General features: G+C 30.1%; 1 protein-coding gene across 1 annotated transcript; it reads left to right on the forward strand.

The window, feature by feature from the left end:
• Positions 1-12,213: 12,213 nt before the first annotated feature.
• Positions 12,214-14,087, forward strand: LOC108341880 (CBL-interacting serine/threonine-protein kinase 12). Its single transcript, XM_017579542.2, has one exon. The coding sequence runs from the start codon at positions 12,500-12,502 to the stop codon at positions 13,988-13,990; it is 1,491 nt and encodes a 496-aa protein (XP_017435031.1). The 5' UTR covers positions 12,214-12,499; the 3' UTR covers positions 13,991-14,087.
• Positions 14,088-19,903: the final 5,816 nt, after the last annotated feature.

The following is a 19,903-nucleotide window of genomic DNA, read 5'->3' on the forward strand; positions in this document are numbered from 1 at the left end:
AGTCTTCTATTAACTTGCTATCATATGTCAACAAGGTTGTTTTTTATGCCTCCCTTGATTGGTAGAAATTACTTCCACAATTTATTTGCACATGTTATATGCAGAAATAACTATGTCTTCAAGTAAGAGAAAAGCAAAAAGCACCAACCACAAATTAATACACTGTTCCTACCCTATCTATTCAAGGAAAAAATAAACAAAAATAACAATTTGACCTAAGCATGTTGGGTCGTTAGGGTGAGTAACATTTGGTGAGATGTTTTCTACTCAATTAATTCTGATAGTCAATTTTCAATATAGAAAATCAAATATGTACAGAATAGAAGAAAAATAGACACCCTTGAAGTTACCTTCAACAAAGAAAAAGACAAAGGTTAAATTAGTTTTTTAGGACCACCTTGTAGACAAACTAATTCAAATTTTAAATTTTCTAAATTTCCTACCTTTCAAAACTGAAACCTAAGTTGGAAAGAGAACTACAAAATGACACTTATTTCAAGAATTCATACCAATTTGGTAAAAAATATTAAATAGGAATTGAAAAAATAAACATAATACAGAATAAAACGAATAGATAGAAAGCATGATTTTTTCAGAAAATGACAAATTTGATGCCCATGATCCACTTGTGAAAGTAGGACAAAGTAAAAGATGTAAAGTAGTTCAAAATTGCCTTGTAGTGGATTTGGAAGTTGGCAAGGAGCTTGCTCCACAAATTCCAGATGCTAGTGGTTACCTCACCTGCTCTGGCACCTGGTTTTTGGCTTTTCTCTGTTACCATTATATATATGCAGATTAATTTTATGTTAATAAACTGTGCTTGGATCGGTTATGGTAAACAAGTTAAGTGGATGGTATCACCTAATCCACAACCATCCAAATCAGAATTCCAAGAGAATGACAACTCAGACTTAGAATATAATATTAAATTCAGAGACTGAGATTTTGGGTTATTATAAATTACTATAACAACTTACACTCCTACCTGAAATCTGATTCATCATAGTGGGTCTCAAAATTAAGAATTCACTTATGAATCTATGTTTGTATCAGCATCTTGGCATGCTCCCAAAACTTCCTTTTGTTTGGGTTAAGAACTGAAAGTAAGAGAATAAAAAAAAGGTAAAAACTTGAATAATTTCTGAGAGCGGATATGATGAATATACACGTTGAGTTGAAGACTTTATGGGCATAATGGAGGGTTTCTACACCCTAAAATTAGTCTAAGGGACAATAGCTTCCACTGTATCATAATTAAGGTCATATAATTTTGCAAAACAGAAGACTAAGGTGACATAATTCATGAGTGGGAATGGTTGAGAGTTAATTTTAACCATATTCTTTTAGTATTTTCATTTCACATGATTGTTACACAGATACTTAAAATCTTCTGGGTGGAGTTGTATTTACAGCGACCACGGTCATAGTATCGTATCGAATGTGTACGATGAAAAAAAAAAGGAAAAGTTATAATAAATTATGAAAGAGTTTTTCTTTAATTTTACCAATCTCTCACAACAGATTTATTTTTTAAGTAAGAATTTATAAAAAATAAATAAAGTTCAGATCAAGATTAATTATATTGCGGTACATGATTTTTATTTCAAAAGAATTTTCTTTTTTTTAATTAAATATCTTAGTTTATAAAGTTATAACCGGTGTTATGTATCCAATAGTCCTGAATAGCTTAAGAATTGAGATCAATTAAAAATTTATATAAAAAAATAAAGTTTAGAACAAGATGTGTTATTCCTTTCACATTAACTAGCATTGAGCATTGAAGGTAACTTTTTTTATTGTCTGCACTGTATATAAGTGCTGGTGGCGCTCATTGTATGTTTCAGTTCCAAATAATTTGACAACATAATATTTTTTTTACAAACATGCTTAATTAATTTTCAACTTGTTTTCTTTCATCAAAATTATTTTCTATTAACTTATTTTATCCAGTCGAAATGTAAATTAGAGATAAATAAACATACTAATTAAAGCACAAAAAACATAAAAAAAAACACTCTATTTAAAGACAAAACAAAAACTATATGAAGAAATTGATTTATTTACAAAAATATAAACATAAAAACAATTATAATCAACTTTTATCATCTATATAAAAATAAATACTCTTCATGCAATTACATGTATTAAATGATGACTGAAAATTTAAATATATAATAATATGCAAGGGGAGTGAGTATGAGTTCCATGCCAGGTCTGGGAATCAGATGTTTGTTAAGTTTGCCACTGGTTATTGTATTAGTTTCCAACAGATTTTCTAATTCCTAAAGAAAATATTGGTATGGAACAGTCAACTAATTAATTTACTTTTAGGTTATTCCTTCGCCCCAAAAAGTTTCCTATACCACCACATTTTTTTAAAATTTCAAAACTATCATTTATACACTCCCACTTCTTTTAGGTTATTCCTTCACCCCAAATTGTTTCCTAAAGAAAATATTGGTACGGAATAGTCAACTAATCATACACTCCCACTTCTTTTGTCGACATCTGTTGAAAAAAAAAATTCTTCAACGGATATACCACATCTGTTGAAGAAAAAATTCTTCAATAGATATGCTACATCCGCTCAAAATTTATGTTTTTTTATTTATCATTTTTTTAGTTTTTAGTTTATTAATTTATTATATTTTAAATTAATATATAGATATTATTTAAATCTCTTTTAAATTTGTTACATAATTATATATAAATTAATTTTATTTTATTTAATGAAATAATAATTATTAATTTAATTATATTATATTATTTTTTAATTAATTATAATCACATCTATTCAAGTTTTGCTTTTTTGTTTTAGCTTTTAGTTTATTAAAATATTATATTTTAAATTAATTTATAGGTTATTTAAATCTTTTTTTATAATATATTACATAAATTAATTTTATTTTTTTTTAATGAAATAATTACTATTAATTTAATTAAATTGACTTTTATTTTATTTAATCAATTTAAAGTAAAAACTAAAATAAAATATAAAGCTTGAACCGATGTGGTCACGTCAGTTAATGTTGAAGAATTTCTTTTTTACGGACATTGTTGAAAAAAAGAAACGGAAGTGAAAGATTTTTTAAAATATAAATGATAATTTTCAAATTTTTAAAAAATGTGTGATGCAACTGGGGTAGTGTAGAGAGTAACCATCACTTTTTTTGTGTCCAATTAATTTTTGGACTTTAAAAGGAGACTAGCCCAGCGGATCCAAAATAGAGGCCCATGGTCTTTTCTTGATGAGCAACAAATAAGGAAGTTGTACACTATTGATTGCATCATCATTATCATTATTATTATTATTATTATTATTATTATCATTATTATTATTATTATTATTATTATCATTATTATTATTATTATTATTATTATTATTATTATTTTAATTTCCTACCAAATATCCATTTTAATCTTCCTTGAAAAAACAAAATCGAAATTGTACTTTTCCTTTTCAAAATATGATTATGTATATCATTAATTATTTCAAATAAATTCACTATCTTTTATGACCTTTTCTTTCTCCCACTACTATTACCATCTAAAATAGTAATTGCTTTTTATTTTAAGACACCGTTTTTAATTCCCTTTTTACAGATTCAAAACGTAAAACATGGCCGATATATCTACATATGAAAACTATAAACTGAACTATTGTTCAAGCAAAGAAAATGATAAAATTACGTGAAAATAATCAAAAGATAAAGTGATAAAGGATACACCAAATTATTGTATTTGTAATTAATCACTTTATTGACATTTAAAAAGTTTATTAAAAAAATTAAAAATTAAAACTCTTATTACCATTTGAGCGTCTTCCATAATCTCATAAAAGATTAATAACTTTGCAGTATACATACATATTTATTAATTTGGGTCAGGCACTGTGCACTTAGAAGCCCAATCTGTATTCGGCCCATCAGATTGGAAGATAAGCTGAAAGTGAATGTTTGCGTGGCATTTGCGTAAAGTAAGGTGAAAATGGAGAGAGAAACGTTAGAGACTTTCTCTGATGAAAAGAAGAGAAAGAGGCGGACGTCGGTGGCCGGAGGAGCTCCGATACGGCGGCGGTTGCTCTCGGTACAGAAGACAAAGTTGAAGATCTTGAAACGGTGAGTAAGAAAAACCTCTTCTTTTATTATTTGTGAGTACATTCAAATATACAAAGTGTATACATTCTTAGCTTGGGAAAAGGGGAAAGGAACTCTGTATATATAGAGTTCCAAAGAGGGAGAACGAGAAACAACCCACTGTTCAAACAGAACAGTGAAGAACTGTCCAACCAAAAACAGTTAAGAGAATCGAAAGATTCTCAATACCCTCCCCTCAAGCTGGACTATGTATATTGACCAGTCCAAGCTTGGGAATGATATGTTTGAAGCTGACGCGATGCGGAAATTTGGTGAAGACGTCGGCCAGCTGTTCATCGGATCGCACAGGAAGAAGATGTAGTAGCCCTTCCTGGATCTTTTCACGAACAACGTGACAGTCAAGCTCAATGTGCTTGGTCCGTTCGTGAAAACTCTGGTTATGAGCAATGTGGCGAGCAGACTTGTTGTCACAGTATAGGATAGGCACTCCAGATTCTTCAATTTGAAGATCTTTAAGTAAATAGTGGAGCCACTGTATTTCACATACAGTGGCAGCAAGGGCTCTGTATTCAGCCTCAGTAGATGATCTGGAAACGGTCTTCTGTTTCTTAGACTTCCAGGAAACAAGTGATGTCCCGATAAAGACACAAAATCCTGTAGTTGACCTTCTAGTGTTAGGACAACTAGCCCAATCAGAATCACTAAAACCTTTCAGGTGCATAGGAGAGTCAGCAGCGAAAAACAATCCTTCATTAGGGGTAGATTTGATGTATCTGAGCACATGCTGAGCAGCCCTATAATGGTGTTCTGTAGGAAATTGCATAAACTGGCTAAGTAAATTTATAGTATAACATAGGTCAGGTCTAGTGTTTGTAAGATAGAGTAACTTCCCTATCAATCTTCTGTAGGGTCCAGGATCATCAAGTTGGCTGTCCAATTTGTATAATGGACTTGTGTCTCTGAGAAAGGGTGTAGTAGAGGGTTTGCATCCCTCCATTCCTGTTTCCTCAAGTATGTCTAATGCATATTTTCTTTGACACAAGTGAATTCCCTTTTTAGACCTAGCCACTTCAAGTCCGAGAAAGTACTTGAGTTCTCCAAGATTCTTTATGCGAAATTTATTATGTAGGAGCTCTTTGATGCAATTGATTTCTTCCAAGGAATTTCCTGCTAACACAATGTCATCCACATATACAAGTAATGCAGTGAAATATGCACCAGTTCTTTTGGTGAACAATGAGTGATCAGACTTAGATTGTTTATATTTAACAGAGATTAGATAAGAGGACAATTTTTCAAACCATTGTTTGCTTGCTTGCTTCAAGCCATATAAGGATTTAGTTAATTTGCAAACATGTCCCTTTGTATGAATACTTAGTCCTGGAGGAGGTTGCATATAAATCTCTTCATTGAGGTCACCGTGAAGAAACACATTGTCCACATCTAACTGGTGTAAGAACCAATTATTTGAAGCAGCTAGTGCTATCAAAAGTCTAACAATGGTGAGTTTCGCAACAGGGGAAAATGTGTCTAAGTAATCTATCCCTTCTTGTTGTGTATATCCTTTTGCCACTAACCTAGCCTTATGCCTTTCAATGCTTCCATCAGCTCTAAATTTTGTTTTATATACCCACTTGCACCCTATAGGAGTTTTTCCTGATGGCAGTTGAGTTAAAAACCAAGTATTGTTGTCCTGCAAGGCTTTAATTTCTCTCTGCATTGCTTCTATCCATTCCCTTTTGTCTTTAGCTTCATTGTAAGTCCGAGGCTCCTTATTTTCAGTGACAGCCATGATATATTTGGAGTGTTTCTCTGACAAATTATCACAACATAGTAGATTAGTTATCGGATAGGGAGTTTTGAAATTGTTTTTAACAGTCAAGGATTGATTCACTTGGTGGATGTAATCTTCTAGATAGGCAGGAGTCCTTCTAACCCTTTCTGGTCTTCTGTGTCTGTAGTTTTCTTGACTGTTATTTGTGACAGTAGGATTCTGCAGTTCTTCCTCCTGATTAATTTCTTCTTGCTCATCAAAACGGTCTTCATTAGTAGGATAGTAGTCTTTGGAGAAATCAGTTAAGAACTCATTTTCATCCTTCTCATTGTCTATGCTTTGCTGATTACCTTGAAAGTTCTTATAGGGCAACACTTCTTCATGAAACATGACATTTCTGCTAACAAAGAGCTCTTTTGTATTTATGTCTAATACAATATAGCCTTTGACACCACTTTTATACCCTAGGAATACTCCTTTTCTAGCCCTAGGATCCAACTTGTTTCTATTATTTTCAAGTGTAGAAGCAAAACATAAACATCCAAAGACTTTGAGGTCTAAGTAAGTAGGTGGTAGATTGTAAAGCATATCATAGGGAGTCTTATGTCCTAGACTAAAAGAAGGCAATCTATTTATCAAGTAAACAGCATGTCCAATAGCATAAGACCAGTAAACTTTAGGTATGTTGGAATGAAAAAGAAGACTTCGTGTCACGTTAAGTATATGCTGATGTTTTCTTTCAACTACAGAATTCTGTTCTGGTGTCTCAACACAACTCTTCTGATGAATAATTCCATGCATATCATAAAAACTGACACAGTTAAATTCTGGCCCATTGTCGGACCTAATGATTTTTATCATCTTGTTAAACTGATTCTTGATTTTAATGACAAAATTTTGTAATAAGTCTTTGGTTTGTCGTTTATTACTCATTAGAAAAACCCATGTGTGTCTGCTGTAATCATCAACTATACTAAGAAAATACCTATGCCCATGAACAGAAACAGTATTCAACGGCCCCCAAATATCACAATGAATAACCTCAAAACATTCAGTAGTAACAGATAAGCTTTTTGTAAAAGGCAACTTGTGTTGTTTTGCATAATGGCAAGTGTCACAAACAATATCAGTATTAGTCTTAACATAAGGAAACATTTCACATATGTGTTTTACAACATGATGTCCAGGGTGTCCTAGTCTAAGATGCCACAGATTAACATCAGTCTTTTTAAAAGAGAAAGCAGTCTTGGCAATATCTCTTTGTTCTGGTTTAGAGAAATCTTGTAAGTAATAGAGACCATTCCATGGTTTAGCACATCCAATCGTCTTCAATGAACGATTCTTCCTTATCTGACAATTCTCATAGGAAAAAGTTAGATTGCAATCCAAGTCTTTTGATAAGACTTTGAACAAAGATTAGATTGAAACAAAAATTAGGTATGTAAAGGACATTGAAAATGATAAAATTCTCAGCAAACTGGACAGTTCCAGCATATTCAGCAGTGATGGTAGTTTTATTTGGTAGTTTTATGGAAATGGGTTTAATTTTGTGAAAAACAATAAAATTGGATTTGTCATGTGTAACATGATCAGTAGCTCCCGTGTCGATAATCCAGGAAGAATTACCTGGTTTATTCTTAGTCTCTTTCCTCTGAACTTGATTAACTTTGTGAATGGATGAGTCTTCAGCCTTATCAATCATTTTTAGAAGTCTCTGCATCTGTTCTGGCGTGAAAGGATTGGTATTATTGCTACTGCTGGTCTGTTGTTGTATCTTCAAATTGTCTTCAGAGTCAGTGTTGCTTTGACTAACATTAACAGAGTTTCAATCACTCTTCCTTTCTTCTTTCTTGTACCATGGGGGGTATCCGTGCTTAGAATAACACTCATCAACAGTGTGATTCATCTTATTACAATAAGAGCATTGCCTTCCATAATTCGGGTTTCTGCCCCTACCTCTGCCTTGTGCACGAGTTCCAGCAAAACGTCCTTGATTCCTCCAGTTTTGTTCTGGTTTCCAGTGATTGTTTTTATCGGCAACATTCGCCAGAATTCTGGTTTCTGTAATACATTGCTTTTCTTGTCTTTCTTGTTGAATAATCAAAGAGAAAACACGGTTAACATTGGGTAAAGGATCCATTAAGAAGATCTGCGTTCTAACAGTATTGTAAGAATCATTCAATCCTTTCAAGAAGCAAATTACATGCTCCATTTCCCTATATTTCAACATAACCTTGGACATGTCACAGTTGCATGGAGTCTCACAAGTGCAAACAGGAATGGGTCTTAAAGACTCTAATTCTTCCCATAATATCTTCAGATCAGTGAAAAATTGACTGACTCCCCATTCCCCTTGCTTAATCGAGTGTATGTCTTGTAGTAAATCTGAGATTTTGAAATAATCTCCTTTGGAAAACCTCTCCTTAAGCTCATCCCATAGCTTCTTTGCTTCCTCGACGTAAATGACGCTCTCTGCGATATGCGGAGATAAGGTCTTTGTCATCCATGACAGGATCATCACATTACACCTTTCCCAGGTGTCATAGGCAGCATCAGTTTTCTGGGGTCTCTTTATGGACCCGTCTATGAATTTAATTTTGTTTTTCGAAAGCAGAGCCCTCCTCATGGCTCTGCTCCAGGACGAGTAGTTATTCTCGTTGAGAGTTTGTGTAATCAAAGTCAAACCTGGGTTTTCTCCCGGGTGTAGATAGAATGGGCTGGCGGGATTGGAAGAGTGATCAGATTGATCCATGGCAGTACAGTGGCTCCAAGAACCCAGCAAAAAGAAGACCCAAGAAACCAGCCCAAGAAGACCCAAGAAACAGCAGCGGTGGCAACGGAAGCAGAGCAGGTACTAGACCTGCTCTGATACCATATTAATTTGGGTCAGGCACTGTGCACTTAGAAGCCCAATCTGCATTCGGCCCATCAGATTGGAAGATAAGCTGAAAGTGAATGTCTGCATGGCATTTGCATAAAGTAAGGTGAAAATGGAGAGAGAAACGTTAGAGACTTTCTCTGATGAAAAGAAGAGAAAGAGGCGGACGTCGGTGGCCGGAGGAGCTCCGATACGGCGGCGATTGCTCTCGGTACAGAAGACAAAGTTGAAGATCTTGAAACGGTGAGTAAGAAAAACCTCTTCTTTTATTATTTGTGAGTACATTCAAATATACAAAGTGTATACATTCTTAGCTTGGGAAAAGGGGAAAGGATCTCTGTATATATAGAGTTCCAAAGAGGGAGAATGAGAAACAACCCACTGTTCAAACAGAACAGTGAAAAACTGTCCAACCCAAAACAGTTAAGAGAATCGAAAGATTCTCAATATTTTTTTAGCAGCATGTAGCTTAATTTAAATTGCTTAAACAAACAGAGTGCAAAAGTGATATAAATATTTTTCAGAACAAGTATCATGATTATGTTAATTGAAGCATATGATTTTGTTGCAATAAGGTTTTACATAAAAGCCGTTCACTGTTTAATATAATCTTTTTTATACTGAATTTGATGTGTAAATTTAATGTTGCTCTAACTAAGCTAAACATGACATGAAAAAATATATGAATCCGAAACCGACAGTAACCTACAATATCAGCGAAAAGAAATTGGAGGCAAAATCAACTACTTAACTAATTAATTTCAAAACTTCATTCATTATATTATAAGCTTGCCCATTGCGTGTCATAACCATTTCTACCACCCACACAGAGTTGACTTTTCAACTCCTGCTTTATTCTATTCTTTCTTTCTCCATTCACTTCACAAAATTAATCATTTCCAAAATTCTCTTCTCATTATTTATTAAGACAAAACACATGTACCCATAATATGCAATAGAAAAAACAATATAAATAAATATAAAACTTATAATATATTCTACAATAATTATAGAAAACTTGCGAAAATAAATAAATAATATGAACTTTTATAAATTTTGATTTTCATATTTTAAAATAAGTAAATATATCAAAATTAAAAAAAAATCAATTTCATATTAGAATTTAAAAATTAAAAATACAATTAACCCTTAAAATAAAGTTTTTTTTTATGTGAATGTTTGAATTTCAAATATTCCATCACAAATTTATTCCAAAAATAATTTCAATAAAGTAAAAGAAATGTTTATAGACGATTTTATCCTCGAAACGATGAAATTTTTTATTGTGACCGACCAAATAGAAAACTGAAAAGGAAAGGAAAGTTATGGTGCATAAAAATATAGGCAGAAGCTTAAATCAGAGGAAACACGTACAGTACATTGTTGCGTGAAGAAATAATATAATTCTTGAAAAGTTGTTATCCTTCAGACCATGCTACGTGACAGCCTCAGTTTCTTGCAAGCCTTCTTCTTTGAGTTCCGAAACTACCACCCACTAAGTCTCGGTTTCTTTTCATGGAATTCTGGTCCAACACAAAACATAAATAACAACGAAACCCATGTTCTATAATAAGATTAATCCCAGAGCATGGCATGTAACAAAATTCATATGTTACGTGTGTTTGTTAAATGATTATAGTAGGCTAATAACACCAACAGACAAAAACAAGTGCAACTTTTTAGAAAAATTAAAAAAATATTATAAATAAATTGTGTCACGATAATATATAATTTTATTGTAAAATAGTCATATTAAAATAACGCGATATTAATTCAAATTTTTAAAATTAAAATCGTGTTAAAATTTAACTAAAACACTTTTAACTGAAAGAGTGTTATCTTGATATAATTATTATTTTTATCAAAATTAAATTAAAATAATATTATTTTTTATATGATTTTAGTTTAAAAATTTATACATTTAAAAATATTACACAGTTTACTCATAGTTATAATTTTTTAAAATTTATCAATTTCTTTCGGTAATTTAAAAAGAATGCAGCATAGTGTTTTCGCGAATCATACAGTAAAATTCAATATAACAAATTTAATACTTGTTAAACTCTTACAAGTAATTTATAATATTTTATATAGTACTATTTTAATTATTATCCATATCCTTTAATAGTATAAATACGATTATTATTTATGTTATCTTTGAATTGAAAATTTGCAACCGACTTGAATTGGTTAGCAATATATTATACGAAATTACAGGTGAGCAGTGACAGATACACGTGTTGGTGAAAAGGTGGTTGCACTAGCAGCCACCACTACATGTGTGAGTGCCAATGAAGAGGGAAGTAAGTACCCATAAGCTTGGAAGACCACAAAAACACATGTTGAGACCTAAAAGTCCAATAAATCTTCATTTTTCTCAATAAAAAATAATAATCATTTTAATCGACAGACCAAACTCAAATTATATAAACCAATTTACTAATAATTAATTAATAATAACACAAAATGTCATAATAATTAATAGTTATACAATAACACAAAATAATAATATATCATATATGTATACAATTACATATATCTTAAAGGTTGCTTTTATAAAATAAAATAGTATAATTGTTTAACTTAATTTGACTTTTGAATCTTCCATTTAGAAATTGGAGTAGAGGTAAGTTGAATTGAAATGTTTACTTTGTTTTAAATATATTTATTAAAATATGCTTAGCGATAACTTTTTAAAAATACATATACCAAGAGTAATAATTTTATTTATTAGTCATTGGTTATTAATGTTATTATGATATTAAAATGTTATTAGTGAAATAATTATAGATATATATATATATATATATATATATATATATATATATATATATATATATATATAATTATTGTAGTCTCTATCTGGTAAATATAAGTTTTGTATATATAAGTTATTCATAGAATATTTGTTTTTTTTGGATAATATAATTTAAAGAGTCTGGGGTTCTACGTGGTACTGCAATATCAAAATTTAAAATAAAAATTGAATCAACCCAATTTTAATTTTTTTTAAATTAAACTTATAAACTTATGGAATTAACGTCCATTTCTAATTTGTCACAAATAACTATTATAAAAATAAGTTTGAAATAAATTTTTTAATAATTATGTGATTACCATTTTAAATCAAATTTAATAATACAAATGTTTATTTAATTTAAAAAACATAACAATAAAACCATAAAAATGCTTCAATCTTTCACTTTTTTCCTTTGACTAAAAACACAAAAACCCTAATGGGTGTAAGTTTTGGTAGTTTAGGATATTTTGGCACCGGAAAAGGTGTTCAATTTTGCTGGTTCGATTTTTGTGGCACAACAATTGGCTAATGTGAAATAAAACAATAAGAAAAGCGAAAGTATTAACAGTACAAATTGCGAAAGCAAATAAATAAATAAAAAGGAAAAGATAAAAAAGCAAAAGAAAAATAGAAACGAATTAATGGTGGTATATACTCTTCCTTATATAAGCATCTCTTCTCTCTCGTTCATTCCCTCACCTGTTGTTTGAATTTGAACCAAATACGATAAATTTATTTACACACATCATCACACTCTCTCTCACACATTGGAAACCTCAAACAAATCAAAACCACAACCTTGTTCCTTCCTCCATCCGTTCACTCTTTTCAACAACCTTCAATACAGGCCAATCCAGACACCAATCACCACCAACCACCTTCATTATTCTCTTCCTTCAACCAAAACAAAACAAAACTTAGCCTCCAAATTTCAAATCCAAGGGCCATCCATGGCCGCCGCCACCCCCACGAGCCATCACAAGAGGGAGCCATCGAACCTTCTATTGGGTCGTTTCGAGATTGGGAAACTCCTTGGACATGGAACCTTCGCAAAGGTCTACTACGCGCGGAACCTCAAAACCGGCGAAGGCGTGGCCATCAAGGTAATCGACAAGGAGAAGATTCTGAAGGGAGGTTTGGTGGCACATATAAAGCGCGAGATCTCCATCCTCCGCCGCGTGCGCCACCCCAACATTGTCCAACTCTTCGAAGTAATGGCCACCAAGAGCAAGATCTATTTCGTAATGGAATACGTTCGCGGGGGCGAGCTTTTCAACAAGGTCGCGAAAGGAAGGCTCAAAGAAGAGGTTGCCAGGAAGTACTTTCAGCAGTTAATCTCCGCGGTGGGGTTCTGCCACGCCAGAGGGGTGTACCATAGAGATCTCAAACCTGAAAATCTCTTGCTTGATGAGAATGGTAATCTTAAGGTCTCGGATTTCGGGTTGAGTGCGGTTTCTGATCAAATCCGACAGGATGGGTTGTTCCACACTTTTTGTGGGACACCTGCGTATGTTGCTCCCGAAGTCTTGGCGAGGAAAGGATACGATGGTGCCAAGGTGGATCTCTGGTCTTGTGGGGTCGTGTTGTTTGTGTTGATGGCGGGGTATTTACCCTTCCACGACCAGAATGTTATGGCAATGTATAAGAAGATTTACAGAGGGGAGTTTCGGTGTCCCAGGTGGTTTTCTCCTGATTTGTCCAGGCTTCTCACAAGGCTTCTTGACACCAAGCCCGAAACCCGGATTGCGATTCCCGATATTATGGAGAACAAGTGGTTCAAGAAAGGGTTCAAGCAGATCAAGTTTTATGTTGAGGATGACAGGCTTTGCAATGTGGATGATGACGTGCTTTTGGACAATGATGACGATGTTGCTTCTGTTGCTTCTTTTTCGGATTACTCGATTTCGGAGTCTGATTCCGAGGTTGAAGTTAGGAGAAAGAATGCTCCTTTGCCTAGACCACCTAGTTTGAATGCTTTCGACATTATATCGTTTTCCCCTGGGTTTGATCTCTCTGGGTTGTTTGAGGAGAAGGAAGATGAAACCAGGTTCGTGACTGCTGCACCAGTTAACAGGATTATTTCCAAGTTGGAGGAGATTGCTCAGTTGGTGAGGTTTACAGTGAGGAAGAAGGATTGCAGGGTGAGTTTGGAGGGTACCCGAGAGGGGGTGAAAGGGCCTTTGACCATTGCTGCTGAGATTTTTGAGTTGACACCTAGTTTGGTTGTGGTGGAGGTGAAGAAAAAGGGAGGAGATAGAGCTGAATATGAGAGGTTTTGTAACAATGAATTGAAGCCAGGACTGCAGAATTTGATGGTGGAGGAGTCTTCAACTTCTTCAGGATTGTCTACACCTCAACCTTCCTTGCTACGTGGACTTTCTGAACCTGTTTCGGATATTTCTTCTGAAATCGGAAGCCCATGCTATATGCCTTCCGTTTAGTGAGGTAGAGAAGAGAAAAGGGTAAAACTAAAACCTTCTCTCCGTCTCTCACTTTCTCTTTTGCTTTATTTATTTTTTTATAGATGGTGTATGAAAATCGGTAAAAAATTTTGCCCACAGAATTCTCCTGCTTTTAGGTTTGCTTATTGACTAAAGCGCTAGGTGCCTACTGTGTTGGTATGCTTAAATTATATACGAGAAACAAATGGCTAATTGAATATAGTGAATGTGTATATGTGTATGTATTTCTACTTTTCTTCATTCGTTGTTGCTAAACTGTACATTACTTTGGCTTTGTACATCAACTAATCAGAAATAGCAAAACGGTTTAGTGCTAGTCCAGGTGGCAATCCACTGGCTCTTTGTCTCTTCAGAAATTCCTTTGAAATTAGAGATGTATCTCTTGATAGATGTTAAATAAGTGGGGGACTGGTGAGAGAGATTGACGTAGAACGTGTCCATGGGCTAATGGCCTATAATATAAACGAGCATATCTTTTCATTTGGAAGAGGAACATATCCTTTCGTGTTTGAAGGTGTAACTGATGAACACATTCAATGGTCCAGGAGCACCTAAGAATCCAACTAACGAAACCATTACAATATTAAAAAACACCAGTAACTAAGAATATTCCTCCTGCTACAAATTGTTACTTTGTTTTTGCTCGATCAAATTCTGGCAATTTCAGTGCATAGCATGCTGAAGAAGATGGATGGAAACCTGGTTTGGTTGCACACTAAGTTAACATGTTGTATTTGTCAAAGGTTTCATACTTAAAAAATAAGTATCGTTTTGTCCAATCTAAAAGCTAGGGTATGGTTAAGCTGCAGGTATTATAAAGTATTATTGAAGTTTCTTATTTCTTAACCATGCACAAAGAAGCTCCCATTTACTTGAGAACAAAGTTGGGCTTTAACCCTGTAAAGTAATTGTTGTAAATTTCAACTAGTTAACGCAAAGTATTATTAAGACTCCTCTCAAATGTGTGTTCAGTTTCCCTTTATAAGTTGATGTTTAGTCTTTGAAAACATAAATACACAGACGCTTATTATGTTATAAAAGTAACAAGTTAAGCAAATTGAAGAGAAAAAAAGCGTACTTACATAGTCAAAGTCCATAAAAAAAGAGAGAAATTAAGCAGAGATTATTATCTAAATGGATGGCTTTTCTTCTACATGTGTTATCTTTGTAGTGGCACAATAAATTTCCAAAATTTATCTAAAAATAGAATCCACTATAATGCTATTTAAAATCTCATACACAAGTTTGGCACAAAACGGTTCTGTAGGACAGAGGCAATAAATAGGAAGCATTGACTATTAATCTTGGAGATGGGACTGATACTGATTACTTATCAGTTCTGAAAGAAACATTGCATGACATCATCCATGTTTGGTTCTCTGTTCAAGTTGCATGACGTCATCAAAATCCATTTTTCTTAGTTCTCATTCAAAATTCTTCACACCTTACGACAAAATTTGTAAACGTGGATACTAAGAAATAAAAAGAAAATATTTACTTTAATGTTTCAACATGATAAATCAGATTTAGTTTTGATCAACAACAAAAAAATATTTAATATTCTTTTTAGAGTTAAATATATATTTGGTTTTTTAATTTTTAAAAAATTAGAATTAGTTTTTTTTTAAGTTTTGGATTAATTTAGTTTTTGTTTTAGAATTGTATGACTTTAATTCTTTTAATCAAATTTTGTTAATTTTATTTGAGATTTTAAATGTGTTTTTGAGTTAACATTTAAAAAAATGTCAAACAGTACAAACAATTTAGATATTATCATTAAATATATTTGAAATGTTAAATAAACTTAACAAAATTTAATTAAAAAAATTAAATTCATATATTTCATTGAAAGACTAATTTGGGTTAAAATTTTGAAAAGAAACTAATTTCAAATTTTATTGAAAGTTAAGAAGCTAAAACTATATTTAATCCTATTTTTTACAAATCTTTTCATTATGTTATAAAAATTAAATACATTTAAGATAAAATAAAGCTAATTGTAGGAGGAAAAGAAAAAATAAAACATGCAAAATTGTGTGCATTATACTCATAAAAAAAGTTTGTATATATAAATACAAAATGTAACTCAACTACAAATCAAATAATTAGTACAAATATTAAAATATCATAAAGGTTAATCAATTTTGATTACCTATGACAAATAGTCACATGAGTAACTCTAACAATAAAAGTAATTCATAACACCATTAATTATATAATATGTCTTGTTAAAACCTTAATAGTACAAATATTTTGGATAAGAACACAGGTTAAAGATAAAGAGTATACATTTTTTTATTCTTTAATACAATAATGTTCGTCACATTTTCTATTTTTTCTCTCATATAAATTCTACATTATTAAGATAGCTAAGTCCAATCTTATAAACCAATTGTTAAAAAGTTTTACTTGGTAAAGACTTTGTAAATAAATCTATCAAAATTTTCACATAAATGAATCTTTTGGATCTCTACATCACATTTTTAATTAACTGTTATCTTTATATATGATTGTTGAATCTATTTTTTTTTCTATGATAAAGCACAAGTTTGTTATAGATGTTAAATTATACACTTTAACTAAACACATTCCCGATCTATTTTATGTAATGCTAAATTTATGCATGATTCGACAATATTATTGTTATAATTTATTTTATAAACCATTATAAATTTGTTTTGCGAATAAATATCATATTTATGATAAATCATTACGATGATATAATAAATAACTTGCATCATCTTTTTAACAATTTTAAATACATAAAGTTATTTGAGAATCAAATAATTAATTATCTAAAATAAATATTTTGGAACTTTCACCTTTTTTTTTATTAGGTCATCTTCCCTTTTAGCTTCTTTTTTTTTTCATTCCAGTTTTTATCTTTGAAATTAATAGGCTTACCATGCTTCAAGTGTCTTTTTGGAATCACCAAACCTCTTTAAATATTTTATGAATTAATATTAATTTTACTTTTAACAATGGATATATATATATATGATTTAGTTACGTACTCTTTTTATTCAATAAAAACATATTATAATTGATTAACTAATTTTGTAAATAAAGTATTTTTTGAATTTTCCGCTTACATTTTTTGTACGAGAATTAAGACAAGATAATAATAATTGATTCAAACCAATATATTTCTCCCATTATTATTTTTATTTTTTTAATATTGAAAAATTTATTCATCTTGACAAATCAAACGGTAAATAAGTGTCATGTTAATGATTTAAGATATTTTATTATTGATGGAGAGATATTTATCATTATTAATAAAATAATTTTTAATTTTTGACCAACAAAATTGTAACACGTATCATCTTCCTTGCTTGCTCCTCTCTGTGGTGGTGGGTTTATATGGCCCACAGACCACAGGTTGGAGCATTTATTGAATTGCAGAGTGGCAAATTAAAGGAACCAACAGGAGCAGGTGCCCTCAAAATAATTTATTTATGTGTCCTCCCTCACTCTCATTTGTTATTTTCTAAGTCCTCTACACAAAAGAAAAATCCCAAGAGATTTAAATTACTCCCCTTTTCTCAATAATAAAATCCTTCTTCCATATAAGCCCACCATAAGATAAACTATAGCTTCATAAAATTTTATACTTTAGTTAGGTTTAAATTAAACCTTATAAAATTCCATTTTATTATCAATTGCACATTTCATTTTATAATATTTATACCATTATGTAAACGAAATTCATCTTTTTATGTACACACTTTTTTATAATTTTTATTTTTTAAATTAAAATAATTATCTCACTAATTTTATTTTTTAACTAACCGATCTTTTAAATTTAACTACTTTTTGGTTGACGGTTTGCTTTTCTACATTTAACTACTTTTTTTATCTAAAATAATTATATACAATAAAAAAAATTACTTACAAGATAAATAAATATTATTTATAATAAAATTATAAATGTTATTAATATTTCTTTTTATAATTATAATTTTATTATTTTCTTGTTATCATATATATATATATATATATATATATATATATATATATATATATATATAAATTCTTTTATATTGTCAAAGTTTGTTAAGACAGATTCTAATCCATTATTTTTATGTTAAGAAATGAATTTTAAATCTAATTTAATTTTACAAATTTAAATTGTAAAGTAAAGTTTATATATATTTATATATTGCAAATTGATTTTATATCTAATAGATTGATGACTTCCAATAAATATTGAATAATACTTTTTAGTTATTTTATCCAAATAATATTAGGTGAAAGTGTGATAATATTTTTATAGGTTAAATATGTTTTTAATTTTTAAACTTTGATAAAAAAAATTAAAATTTGTATAAATTTGATATAGTTTAGTTCTCAAACTTTAAAAAATAATTAATATAATACTTTTAACTAAACTAAGTTGATTTTTTTATGTGTCAAACAAATTTTAAGATGATATTTGAATTATTTACGTCATTTTAATACATTTTAACTCAAATGTTAGTCTAAAACATTATTTAACAAACTGGAAAAAAAAACATCATTAACTTAAAATAATCAGTTTTTTAAAGTTTGAAAAATAAAATGTAAACTAATTCTAATGTTATGTTCAAATTTAGAAACATATTTAATACTATTTAAAAAAAAATCAGATGTTACATGTAACCTAATATTTTAATTGGGTAACAATTACTTAACCAAAATAATTTAACACTTTATTTTATTTTTTAATTTACAAAGTTTAAATCTAGATCTTAGAAAGAAAAAGAGTATGGATGTTGGAAGAAAGTTGCTCCCCTCTCTTGTTTGCCTTTGTCGACGTGTGTGGAAAGAAAATTTAAAGCAACTTTTCAAACCGCTTATTTTCACACTAATATTAGGAAATTTGTGTTTGAAATCGACACAATTCATTTGTAAGGTAAACATATATATATATATATATATATATATATATATATATATATATATATATATATATATATATATATATATATATATATATATATATTTAAGTTAGATAATCAATTATGTATCTAAAATATATATAATTTTGTATTACTTAATTGGTTTTATCATTTTTAATTCTTACAATAATAAATAATTCAAAATATATTAAAATAGGAAATAAAATAAAATATTTACTAAATAATTCAAAACATATAAGTGTAAACTTTTTAAGTAGATATTAAGATAATTTAAATATATATTTTTAAAATCTTTCAAAATATATTTTATAAATAAAACAATAATAAGAGTTTCAGACGTTAAAACAAGATAATGTTTTAGAATTTGAATACAATAATTATATTATTTTAATTTGTAATGTTTTCATACATTGGCATAACGACATGCTAATTGTATTGTTGTTAATATTTTTGTTGCCATTGGAGTTTTGTTTGGAATAAGTTAAAGATAAGAAGGACAGAAATATACGTACTAATATAAATTTATGGATAAAATTTAATAAATGCTAAATAAGTTTTTTTAATGAATAGTTATTTGTAATCGATTTAATTATTTTAATAACACGTTTACAAATAAAGTGGGTTTATTAGCATTTGTTTTATTATCACAGTGAATAATTAAATTTTTTTTAAAATAGATTAATTTTTTTTAAACTTCCAGTTAGTAGTACAATTTTTTTAAATTCTTTTTTAGAAATATTAGTTTTATTTGTATTAATATATTACGATGTAATTTTATTTAAATTATCCTTTGAGATTAATCATTTATTGAACTTCATATTTTAAAGAATTACCTTTACACAGTCTTATTCAAAATAAAAAAAAAATTGATGTACTAAAACAAAACACAGTGTATTTAATATTTGTGACTAAATAATAAATAGACACGTCTCATAATAATAATAATAATAATATTAAATATTTTGTTTGAAGGATATGTATTTAGATGGGA

The sequence above is a fragment of the Vigna angularis genome, chromosome 6 (genome assembly GCF_016808095.1).
Source record: "Vigna angularis cultivar LongXiaoDou No.4 chromosome 6, ASM1680809v1, whole genome shotgun sequence".
NCBI lineage: Eukaryota > Viridiplantae > Streptophyta > Magnoliopsida > Fabales > Fabaceae > Vigna > Vigna angularis.

Coding starts and splice junctions, on each gene's coding strand:
- LOC108341880 (XM_017579542.2), top strand. CDS start 12,500: ATGGCCGCCGCCACCCCCACGAGCCATCACAAGAGGGAGCCATCGAAC.